The sequence below is a fragment of the Acanthisitta chloris genome, unplaced genomic scaffold, assembly GCF_000695815.1.
Source record: "Acanthisitta chloris isolate BGI_N310 unplaced genomic scaffold, ASM69581v1 scaffold3559, whole genome shotgun sequence".
Taxonomy (NCBI): Eukaryota; Metazoa; Chordata; class Aves; order Passeriformes; family Acanthisittidae; genus Acanthisitta; species Acanthisitta chloris.
The window spans coordinates 16336-28255 of NW_008689610.1; the positions used below are offsets into that span (position 1 = coordinate 16336).

At 43.5% G+C, this 11920-nt stretch overlaps 1 protein-coding gene across 2 annotated transcripts in view; it reads right to left on the reverse strand.

Moving 5' to 3' along the window:
- Nucleotides 1-2494, reverse strand: part of CSNK1A1 (casein kinase 1, alpha 1) — a 14099-nt gene extending 11605 nt beyond the window's left edge. For both annotated transcript variants that reach the window (XM_009081476.1, XM_009081475.1), the window contains exons 1-2: nt 2372-2494; nt 583-681 (exon numbers count right to left, since the gene is read on the reverse strand). In XM_009081476.1, coding sequence (XP_009079724.1) covers nt 583-681; nt 2372-2461 — 189 coding nt within the window. In that variant the 5' untranslated portion in view covers nt 2462-2494. The remainder of the gene's footprint in view (nt 1-582; nt 682-2371) is intronic.
- Nucleotides 2495-11920: the final 9426 nt, after the last annotated feature.

The window sequence follows — 11920 nt, forward strand, 5'->3', positions numbered from 1 at the left end:
ATTGAGAACAATTTTGTACATATGCAGGTGTTCTGCAAGTTTTGCATCGACATATTTGCAGCATTTCTTTTGTTCATAAAGGCAACTGGTCTACATGTTGGCTGTTAGTCTCATCCACAGTTCTGCTGGCTGAAGAGTTCTCTTTACCAGTCTGTCACTGCAAGGTTTAATGCCCTGGTGACTGGTAGGTCAGGAGCTCCCACGTTGGCACAGATTCTTTTCATCCCAGGAAATCAGTACCAAAGCCAAAGGGAACATTTGACTTTAGCACTGAGGAAAAAAATGCTTGTTACAACAGTGATCCTGGTAACAAAACTCCAGCACTGATCAAAGCAGCCAAGGATTCCCTGGGGTTAGTTAATATGATCTTGTTGCAAGATGCTTTCTAGGCTTGCAATCAAGTGCATGTCCCAGGGTGGGTCAGAGACCCACGTGTAAGCCACTGCATTTAGGAGTGGGCACAGGAAAACCAAGTTCTCACAGCAAAGAACCATGGCTTAGCATCCAAACCATCTGTGCAGCTGGAATCAAATCCCCCAGGCATTCCCTCTGGATGTTGGAAACAAAGAGCTTTGGACTAACCTTATTACAGTGACGCCCAATACCCATTAGGAAGTTATCTGGTTTAATGTCTCTGTGTATAAAATTCTTTGTGTGCACATATTCAATTCTACTGATCATCTGTAAAACAAACCAGCAACAGAACAGGTCAGATTTCAGTGAGAGCAACACAGTTCAGTTGAACCCTTAATGAAAACATGGATTCTCAGTGTTACCTTCCTCTGCAGCTTCAGTTTATGTATTTGCTTCAGGAAAACCAACTCTTTTTAAAATGCTGTTCAAATACGTTTATTTCATATGCTGAAATTCCACAATCTTGGCCAGGAACTGAGAGATTAAATACCTGAACTACTTCCCAGATATCCGAGTTCATGTTCTAAGTATAGCATCTCATTAAAGAGTCATTTCTTTCTCTTACTTCAAAGGTTTTCTCCCTACAAGACGATTTTAAAGCTCACTCCCTCCCCCTGTCCCAGTTACTCATTCATCTGGTTATTCATTCATCATCAGACATCACTTTTCCAGATAACAGTTTTCACAGAGCAAGTACCAACTTGATGGTGGCCCGTCCTGTCATATCTAGGCTACTGTGATCCTGGAATAAGAGTTAGCAGTGGAGAGGCAAAGACTCTCTGGCACATCTGCATCATCACACACAGCCACACCATTTCCTGTGTAGGAGATCACAGCAGTGTGTGTGTGGCACAGCTTCCCAGCTCCTGAACACTCCTCCTGCAGCCTGGAGTGAGCGGAATAGTTACACCATACCCCTGACAGCTGCTCTGGACTATGCCCTACCAGCCAATTCTGCACACTGATATCACACATTCCCATCTATGTTTCCCAGGTGACATCTATTTAGTGTTTACCATCCAAAGGATACTGCAGAAACCCACAGAGATTCCCTGGTAACACCCAGACTAGCTAACTGAGCAGGCAAATGGCTCTCCAAACCACTCATCTGAAGGCAGCTGAGAACAGGGACAGCTGACCTTGTCTCCATACAAATGCCTTGAGCTTCCTTGGCCCAAAGCCTGGGATTCTACGAGCACTTGGCTAAGTGACAACTTGGTACTAACATCAGTTATGTAATGTTAGATGAAATTTAAACTACCATTGAAAATTCAACTTGAGAAACCCTCACTGCTCTTCAAGGAGCTGAAACAGCACAATCAAGCTATTTACTGAGCAGCAAGAAATAAATATGGGGGCCCATTTCAAACCCTGGGTTCTCATGACCAACTTGGAAAAGTATCAATTGCTTGGGAAAAAAGACCTAACAGAGCTCAGTTTGAGAGGCCTTGGTGAAGTCTGAGGTGGAGTGGCATCTCCACTAACAGCTTTAAGAAGTGTCTTGGAGCACCAAGCAAGCAAGACAGGCTTTATTAGCTCATGGCCTGGTCCTGGAAGTTACAGAGGGTGTGAGTGCGCAGGGACAGGCAAGCACAGCCCCATGGACTGCACTGCCCACGTGGCACTGCAGCTGGCCAACACCCAACAGCTTCCAGGGAACCAACCCTAACTGCCTCAGACCTTCACGGCTGATACTGGCAGTGATTCCACCCACATCAGGCTAGATACTCTAAGAATGTTGCCCTTGTTAGTCGTGCAGCAGGAAGGAGCTGTGCTGCCCTCCCACTATGCCATTTTGTAGGCCAGAGCAGACAGAAACCACCATTTCTTCGCCCCTATATAGGTCAAGTGTTCACTTAGCTCTATATAAATAAAACATTATTTAACCCACTTAAAAAGAAGAGCATTGCACACCATCCCTCAGGGCTCTGAGCCTCCCCCAGTGAGGTGCACATACCTGGTCTGCTAGCATGAGGACTGTTTTCATCGTAAACCTGCGAGAACAGAAGTTGAACAGGTCTTCAAGGCTGGGCCCAAGAAGATCCATGACTAGAACATTGTAGTCCTTTTCTTGACCATACCACCTGCAACAAAAAAAATCACCCAGAATTAGCAGGGATCCTAGTGCAGTCCAGGATGGTATCAACCCTCTTGGCTGCAAGGGCACATTGACTGATGTTCAGTATTGAAAGCTAACGAGAAACTGAGGCTAATAGTGTCTTATTTTTCCTGGAAACCAAAGTCTGAGCACAAACCAGACACAAGTTGGCAAATGTGTATGTGTACATTTACCTCTCCTTGAAGAAAAAACATTACTACACTTCAGCAGCAACTGAAATAGCAACCACCACCACCAAAACACAACCAGAAAGCAGCCAATATGTGCCAGTACTGTGGTGTGTGTACAACACCTGGACTGAAACTCATCTGCAGGACACCATACACCCACTCACTGTTTCCACCATTTCACTTCACAAAACCATCTTGACATGCTTCAGACTTTGACTTCCTCTACGACAGACCAGTTAACTCATACATCACCTCTTAACTTGTTCCCAAACCTAATAAATGGCAATCAAGTTCTGCTGTGCAATTAAGTAGAATATAAAGGCTCTTTATCAAGTTTTCAAGATCACAGAGGGAGAATCACCTAAGTGTCATAAAAGCAGAAACACAAAGGTAACAAAACAATTGCAGTCAGACTGTGATATTCACCTTTAAGTACCTGATGTATCAATTTTGGGCAAAAAATAAGGGTTACCAATGCTTAGATGACAAGCACAAGTCCTTCCATGCATACTTTCCCTTTCAATCCATGCCTGGCATTTCCATCACAGCATTGCTTTATGGTATCTACAGCCAGGGAATAGAATCTTACCACCTCAGCTGCCTGGGAGGACCTGGAGTCACACCCTTCACATCTCAGCTCTGGATTTCCATACTTTGAACAGGCACTGAAAGACAGAACCTGACTGTTCTTTTCTGCAGTCCTGCACATCCCAGATACCTACAGCTCTGTGTGAGACACTGTGAAGCTGTGCTGAGCACCACTGTGTCCTGCAGAGGTTTGACACCTTATTGATCACAGTGCTGCAGTTCTGCCTTTGCCAGGCACCTAGTCCTTAGGACAAAGTCCTAGTGCCTGCCCAGCTCTCTCCTGCAGGAGTCAAAGTTTCCATCAACAGTGGCACAGACAAGATACACCAAAAATAAACCTCATAACAAGACCAGGCAGATAAAAAAAATAAATCAAGATTCAGCTCAAAGTAGTAACTGAGGCTTAAATATCTGTATAGACATTGTATTTCCACTTTAGGCAATGACTCCAGTAGACTAACGCATAGTTGTCTGGAAAATAGTTACCACTGATAAAGTCAACAAATTCCTTGGTAGTCTCAGGATTCCAAGCTTAGCTGGGGTAGTAAAGGAAAATGTTTACAAAGCCACAGAGAAAAGATTCTATATTTGGATTTGTTTCAGGAACTACAGGCCTGTACCTTCCCTGTCAGGATTCAAGCAGGATCCATGCACTTCACTCTGCATTGTCAGAGACTTAATAAAAGTTATCAGGACCTTTATCCCTTCCCTACATCAAAATGGGATGCAGAAGATACACATTTGAAAGGATTCATTCAAATGAAATACTAACAGTTTTTCTCCAATGTACTAATGATCATACTAAGACTAAGTCTTACTTACCAGGTTTTGCTTTCCAAAAATTGATTGACTGTACTACAGTGCAGATAAACACCCCAAACTCCAAGTGACTCAGCTAGGAAAACATGCTGATGGCTTGGTTTGATAGAGTTCTCATATAAAAGTTGATAATTCTAATATAAAAGAGGTTAATAGGCACACTGCAACCTGACTCTGAGCCATGAAACATATGTATTTTAAGACCACCTGCCTGGCTAGGCCCTTTTAAGGAGTGATAATTCCTTGGCTGAGCTCCTTTAAACTGCAAGAGCAACCAAGAAGGCAGGAATGGAGAGCCAAAATGAGATGATGCCAAGGTAAGTTCTTAATCGCCAGTTTCAGCTGAAGAATTTTTGTCTACGTAAATCTACTTCTTGGTTCCTCTCAAACCCTCCAATGTAAAGAGCTGAGTAGTTCTGACAATGCTCTACAAACACCTCCATGGGACACAGGCGAAAATGAAACATTATGGTCATCTGAAATAACGAGAACTGGACCAAATGACCTCTCTAGTTACTCTGTCCTATGACATTTAGGTTTGTTGTGACAAAGTCCAGAGTAATGAGGTGAATTGAAGCATTCTAAGGAGCAAATCAAGATCTAGATAAATTGTTCTCTTCAAGAAATGGAAATCCAAGTCAGATGCTGAGGGCAATTGTGAGTACAGTAATGGTTCAGTGCCCAAGAGATGCAGTGTAAGGGAAAAGGATCAAAGATCAGCCTTCAGCTGAGCCAAGAACATCTAGTCAGAGCATCACAGACAGAGCAAAGCTGACGCAAAGGAAGCCCATCCTGGGAGGTACATTGCCAAAAGCCTCGGGTCCCTCTACAGGGATCTGTGTGCTGAGTAAGTGCAGCAATTCAGGTTGATTGCACAACCTCCATTTGGCCTACTTCTACACATGCACCAGAACATTTTCATCTCCTGACCATTGTGGGAAGCACATTCAGCTCTGCAAGACAAAGAAATAACACAGAACCTCTTAGCCTTTCGCTTTCATGCTCACCTGCCTGAAATTCCTCACAGAACACTGCTGCAACTATTCATTTCACTACTGGCAACTGAAACTTCTTCCAGGGTATTGCAGCAACTTGGGGTTTATTTACTTTGTTAACACTCCAAGTAAGTTTTCATTTCCCTTGGAACATTTCCAGGGAAAATGGGATTAAGAAGTAAGGCTACCTCAGTCACTCAAAGTTCAGGAGCAGCACTGAGGAAAGGAACATTAGTAGCTTGGCTCCGAGGAAAACGTGGATATTAGGATATATAAATGCTGGTGTCCCAGAGACATCTCCAGAAGTTCCAATAGCGCAGCAGCAAGGAAACCTGGAGTGAATTACCAACATGAGGGAATGATCTGTGCAGAGCCCTGGGCAAGTATTAGATGGCAGGAGCATCTCTGAACACAAGTGTCCCAAAGGGTCTGTTAGAGCCCCATGGACTTTTTCCAGCACACTTCGAAGTCCTGTCATACTGAAGTTGAGGAAGCAACATCAGCAACATACTTTAAGCAGGGAAGAGTTCTGGAGAGGAGTGAAAAGTAAAAGCAAGAGGTTTAACAACTTGAGAGCTCACTTTGGGTGGGCAATGACTGTGATATAGGTACACACAATGTATTATTTTAAGGAGAAGCTCATTTACTGGGCTAGAAAACCTCATTACTTCTCTTAATTGATTCCCACATCCCATCAGGACATATTTCCTAAGCAGGGAATTTTGATCCTGTAGCACAGGGCAATTTGTACCTACACACCAGGAATGGATTATTCCCAGCTCCACACAAAACACTACCAGGACAGAATCCTTAGGAATGGCTCAGTTCACCCTTGGACTCACAGGGCCACACTGATACAGCTGTTACCAACCCCAGTGCAAGGTGTGCCCAAGCTCACAGGCATGAAAATGCTTCGTCACTCCCTCGGCCTCATCCGTGTAAAGCTCCAGATCAACTGACTCCAGCCCAGTCAGAACACAGTAAATACCCTGCCTGAAGCTTCCTATCACAGCATGGTTAAAGGCTGAGCACAGTGACCTTAATTTGACTTCAGCGACTTGTCTGGTGTGAAAGGCCAAAACTCACCACGTCACCAAGTTCTGTATCATGTGGTTTAGCCTGATCCACTGCCCCAGCACACAGAGCTAAAACTCTCAGCATCTTGGACTTCCCTACTTGAGCTCTCTGAACAACTGAGTCACATGACACAGTGGTTTCTGTTTCCAAGTAATATACAATAAAGCAGTTCTCATGCCAGATCACATGGCAGGTAGATGTTTACTTCAGCTCATCCTGGGTGCTTTTAATTCTCTTCACTAACCTTGAGACAAGTAAATGAAGTTCTGATGCACTTGATGGCAAATACTGCAGTTAGGTCTACCCAAACATAAAATCCTTTTGCATTTTCAGAGCTGCATCTTGCAACTATTCTATGATGGTTATTTCAGCAACTGAAGGTTTGGTAAATATTGTCAATGACAAAAGAAGTGTTTGAGAAAATGTTAATACCTTGTTTTGTTTGGCGTGGTTTTTGTCTTTGTTTGTTCGAAGGTAAAAAATGTTTCACTTGGTTATTATAGCATTTCCACCACATCTAGTGTATCTTCCTTTGACAGGGTTAAACAGAGAGGTCAACTGGCAAAGGAAGGTGGGTGAAGGGCAAACAGAACACACACAGAGGCCAGGAAATTACAGGCCCAGTTTCACACTGCTGTGCCACTCACACAGTTTTAGCTGATAACCAGCATTTTCATCCACTACACTGACACTTGTAATTACAAGGTAACAAACCAGCACAGCCACCACAGATGTGAGTGCTCCAGAGATGAATAAAAAGACTCAGAAGACTCACAGAAAAACACCCAATTCAGATCAAGATGAGCTGAGTTCCTGAACGACCAGATGACAGCTGCTGCCACTGGCAAAGAACCCCCAACCCCTGCACCCTTCAGCCATGGAGGCAGCAAAGGGCATCACCTCCTGGCACATCATTCTGCCTACAGCTTAGCACATACAAACCCAGAACATGAACTCAGTGCCACAAGAAACTGTTCTCACCAGCAGAGAACCATGTTTTGTTCCACCTTAATAAAAGCTCTCCTCACTCAACACCTGCTTTGCCAGGTAACCTATCCCCCACTAAAGGCTTCTGTCAACTTGATCACTGACTATTCCCAGGGAGGCTTTGGCAACCTGGAATTACACACAGAGCTGCAGGAGGTCATGCTTTGTGAGACACACAAATACCTCCTGGTGCCTCGCTGCAGGGAGGTACAATGCTTCCCAGACTTGAATATTTAATGGGGAGGGACAATGCTTCCCAGACTTGAATATTTAAACTAAAACCTTTACACTCACAAAAAAAAAAAAAAGGCTGATTTTGACTTCTTTGACATTAAATAAGCTTTTGCCACTTTCATCATGACAGTATGTGACCCTATGATTACTCTGTGTAGTCACATCAAACTGCTGTCTCAGCACCTGAGGAAGAGCTCTCATGACAAAAGTGGAGGTTGTCAGAAGAGCTAAGGTGGGTAAAAAAGCTCTTACAACAAAAATGTGCAGTGAACAAGCACGAACTTATCACTGGAATTACCTGAGATCACCTTATAATTAAGTATGGCGAGTCAGCAGGCACATGAGGGTGAATATGCAAGTCTGGAAGGGCTCACGGCCACAGAGGACTCAGACACCCTATAGAAAGCCAAGTGCCACTGCCCTGATGAACACTCTGGAACTGTACTGCATTGCTGCAAGCCCCAAGTCATTCACACACAAGCCTCCGAACCAGGCATTAGTCAGATGACGTGACTAAAGAGAAAACACTGACCTCCCTGTAATCATACAGCTCTGATATCACCGAGAAATAACAAGGAATCCCAACCAGGACAAGTGCAGCTATTCCACACGGAAACTCTGAAGCAACTGGGATCAGTGCTTCAGGCACTGACGTGTCATCAACACTCAGGAGAGGAAATCTAAACCCATGCTTCAGGCACTGACGTGTCACCAACACTCAGGAGAGGAAATCTAAACCCAGCAAGGGCAGAAAAGAGACTTCAAGAAAGAGAGGAAGGTGGTGACCTCTAATCATGTATTCAAACAGCTCAGCAAGGCAGCTCTGGAGTTACACAAGCTACAGAAGGACAGGAAGAGGGAGGAGGTTATCAACAAACAAAAATCAGGGAAGAAATAACCAGCACTGAGGGCCTGGGGGTACAAACATTATCCTTAGGCACAGCAGCTCTCTCTGTCAAACAACAGAATCATGAGCTCTGCCCTGCCAGTCTAGAAAGTTTTCAGGCTGCACCTGACTGATTTCACAGGAGTCAGTCAGGAATCTGCTGTCCAAAACAGGTGCTGGTCCCATGTTCTAGACACCTCCTGACAAATAATGGCATTGCAGACAAACCGGAAGCACATTATGCCTGGAAAAACAGACTATCTCAAATCTGAACACACACTGGAGCAACACATAAGAAAGGAAATGAAGCAAAGATTCATGTCTAAATTGACACAGAGTTTATATTTGTAGTTTGCCTCCCCTGAAGCTGGAAATGCACTTCTTCACTGTTAGCCAGCTAGGAGTAATCTAAGCGAGCCTAACGCAACATGGCATGACTGAAATACTGAAGTGGAATACTTAGCAGATGTCACCTAACGTTAGTTGCCATGGAGAGCATGAATTAGGCCACCCAAGTGCTAAATAAAGCAGCAGCCATGAACACCCTACGCTATGGAGTTAAGATACTCTCTATAAATAAAACTCGGGATCACTTTTTGTACAGTCCTGGGAGCAGGAGGGATATGTGGAGTATGGCAGCACAACTCAGCTCCTGAGCTGGTTTCATCTGCCCACTGAGATGCTGCAAACACGAGGCTTTGCTGAGTTGGTTCATGAGGCACATTAACACCCGGGGGGAAATGAGGAGTCGAGTTTCTGCTGCAAAAGTCGCAGGTTTCAGGCCAGTTGAGAAGGTGTTAGTCACTAATGCACAGTGGGAACAGCAGACACTGCTGAGGGAAGGAGTGGTTTAGTGCTATCTGTGCTGATCACCTGGTTCAGACACTGACTGGCCTGGGCTGCAAAGGCTGAGTTAAGGCAAGGAGGAAAAACAGAATAAATAAAACAAAAATAACAGAATAAAACAAAAAGGACAACTCCATTTGCTTTCCAACTGTGATCTCCCTTGGATACTTCTAACTCCACCACAAAAGCCAATTAAGAGAGAAGTTTAGATTGTTTCCTGTTTTCTAACAGTCTTTGTTTAAACACATTTATTCTCCTAATAAAGGAACTTTAGGTATTCCTTTCTAGCTTCCATTTTATTTTGAGCTCCAAGAGGTTTCCTCTTATCTACCAGTGGTTCTGCCCTTCAATATGCAGCTTTAAGTACTAACACAAGGTTAATTAATAGGAGGCTCTGCTGCTAGAACCTTCCTTCTCATTTTTCTGGAGTTGTTTGTGGGTTTAGTGGGTATTTTTCTATATTTCTGCTGGTGGTTTTGGGGTTTTTTTTTGGTGCATTGCTTGGGGGTTTTCAATGCTGCAGGAAGTGACTGAGAAAACACTTTCAAATGGAAGTGTTTGAGAGAGGTATTTACAGGTTTTCCAACACTGCTAAAAGATCAAAACTGCAAGTGCTTAAAGCAAAATCTGTTGTGAGAAAAACTCTAAGGTTACCAAATCTGTCCACATTTTGCCATTACATGTACTACTTAGTGAATATGAGTAAGGACAGAGTCTGTGATTAATAACTATTGAACAACATAGCAGTAAAGCAACCAGAAGCACAAAAATTACAGATCCTTTAGAGATTTTTAATAGTTATTTTAATACATTTTTTTCCCCGGAAACTTGACAATTTCTCAACTCAATTGAGAATTTCTCAACATCAAAATATTTGCAAGTAATGCACTGAAAAAACACCCTGAGTTGTAAAGATGAATTTCTTCAGTTTGCAAGAGAATGTTGCAAAAATACATAAATCACCAAGTCAGGAGTTTTTTTGCTTTTAAACTTCCAAAGAACTGAACTCAAATATCCCCAGGAATACATGTAATCTCCTTTTCACTCCCTCTGGTTTCTCTTCCTGTTAAGTGCAACATTTCTAATGCATCACAACTGCCACAGTTTTCCACTTGAAACTGGTAGCAAAAGGAGTTATTCCCTTATATTATCGGGAGAAAAATCTGAATTCCACTTCTTCCACGTACACCTAAAGCTGATCATCACCAGGGATATGAATTACAGTTGCTGAACACCCTAAATGGCAAAAAAAAAAAGTGGCTGTGACAGGTTAATTTGAATAACTGCCTTTGTCAGAGTGTTTTCACACAACTCCAAACCAAACACACTGTGCCACATTCCTCCCAGCCAGCACCAAGAATTGGGAATAAAGGTGGACAGTCCAAACTAATAGGATCAGTGCCCAGTTAACGAGATTACAGCTCCAAACGCTTTGTCGCTGGAAAAGAGAGGAAAAAAGGACAGGACAGCTGATGGGTGAGAACAATGCAAGTAAGCCCAGCAGAATGCTGAGGCCTGAGCATTGTGGCCTAAAGGCACAGCAGATTGTCACAATGTTTAGTTTGGTTCCAGAGCCCTTTGTGAGGAAAAATTAAGGTAATAATTAAGCCGAATTTGTCCATTGAGAACAAATCACAGCTTTAAAAAAAAATATAAATCTGTATTTATGGAAGGTTTTGTGGAACTTTAGAGCCAAGGGCAGAAACTTTGCTGTTCTTCCAGGAAGCAACAAGCAGCAAAGATCAGCAAATCTAAAAGAATATTCCTGTACTGAATATTCAGGGAATTAAGACATTCCAATCTTTTTTTTTTTCTGTTTTATATGCAAACAACATGTTGTATCACAGTGGGAGCACCAAGGCCCCTTGCTCACCCTCCAGGACAGGTGAAGGCTCAGCCCTGACCCCACACAAGCAATATTAAGCTTTCAACTCCAAAACTGAGATTTTGCTCATTATCTTTCTTGTAATCAGCCAGAAATGGAATCTAATCAACCTTAAAGGTTATAAAAAGTGTGCTTGGTTCTAGCTAACTTCAGTGCTGCTCTAGAGGTGAGTTTTATCAAAACCAAGTCTGCAATCCCACGTGAAGGGCAGAATTCAGTGTGAAGTAGAACCCAAAATGAATGAGCAATCCAGACCTCACCTATTGCTTCAGCCTGGTGAGTCACAGAGCCACAGCACAGACCACTTGATTGAGGCAAAGGCACATCATGCAACTTTCAGTAAGCTCATCTTGGCCACTGAATCACCTAAAGAGGTGAAAAAGTCCCCAAGTCCCTCATTCTTATGTGAGGAATTACGTGCCTCGGTGTCCAAGTGCTGCTGAGCTCAGTTTATAAAGCAAAGCACTGGGAAAAGCTTGGAACGACTCCCTAATTTTCGATGAAATTCTCTCTTTGTGCTGCTCCTGTTTAAAGGAGTCACATCCCAGATATTTTAGCGAAGGTACTGATTCCCTGGGGTTTGACTGCTCCCTGTGAATGCGCTGGGGCAGGAACAGCTTCCTCCGACGTGGCAGCATGTGATTATAAAACAATGGTGGGACAGGGATTATCAGTGCCTCATGCAAAGCGACCTAAGTACCAACTCACACATCCTCCGGCTGAGCTGCTGCCAGGAACACCTCGGGAAAGCTTGGAACTGTCTGCAACTCAATCTCACTCTGCCCTTACTCTCTGTAATCACCTTTTTAAAGGTATATCCCTATTAAACACTGCAATGATACATCTCATGGGCAAGTCCTGCGCCTTGGAGTCAGAGCACTGTGGATCTGACTTCTACTG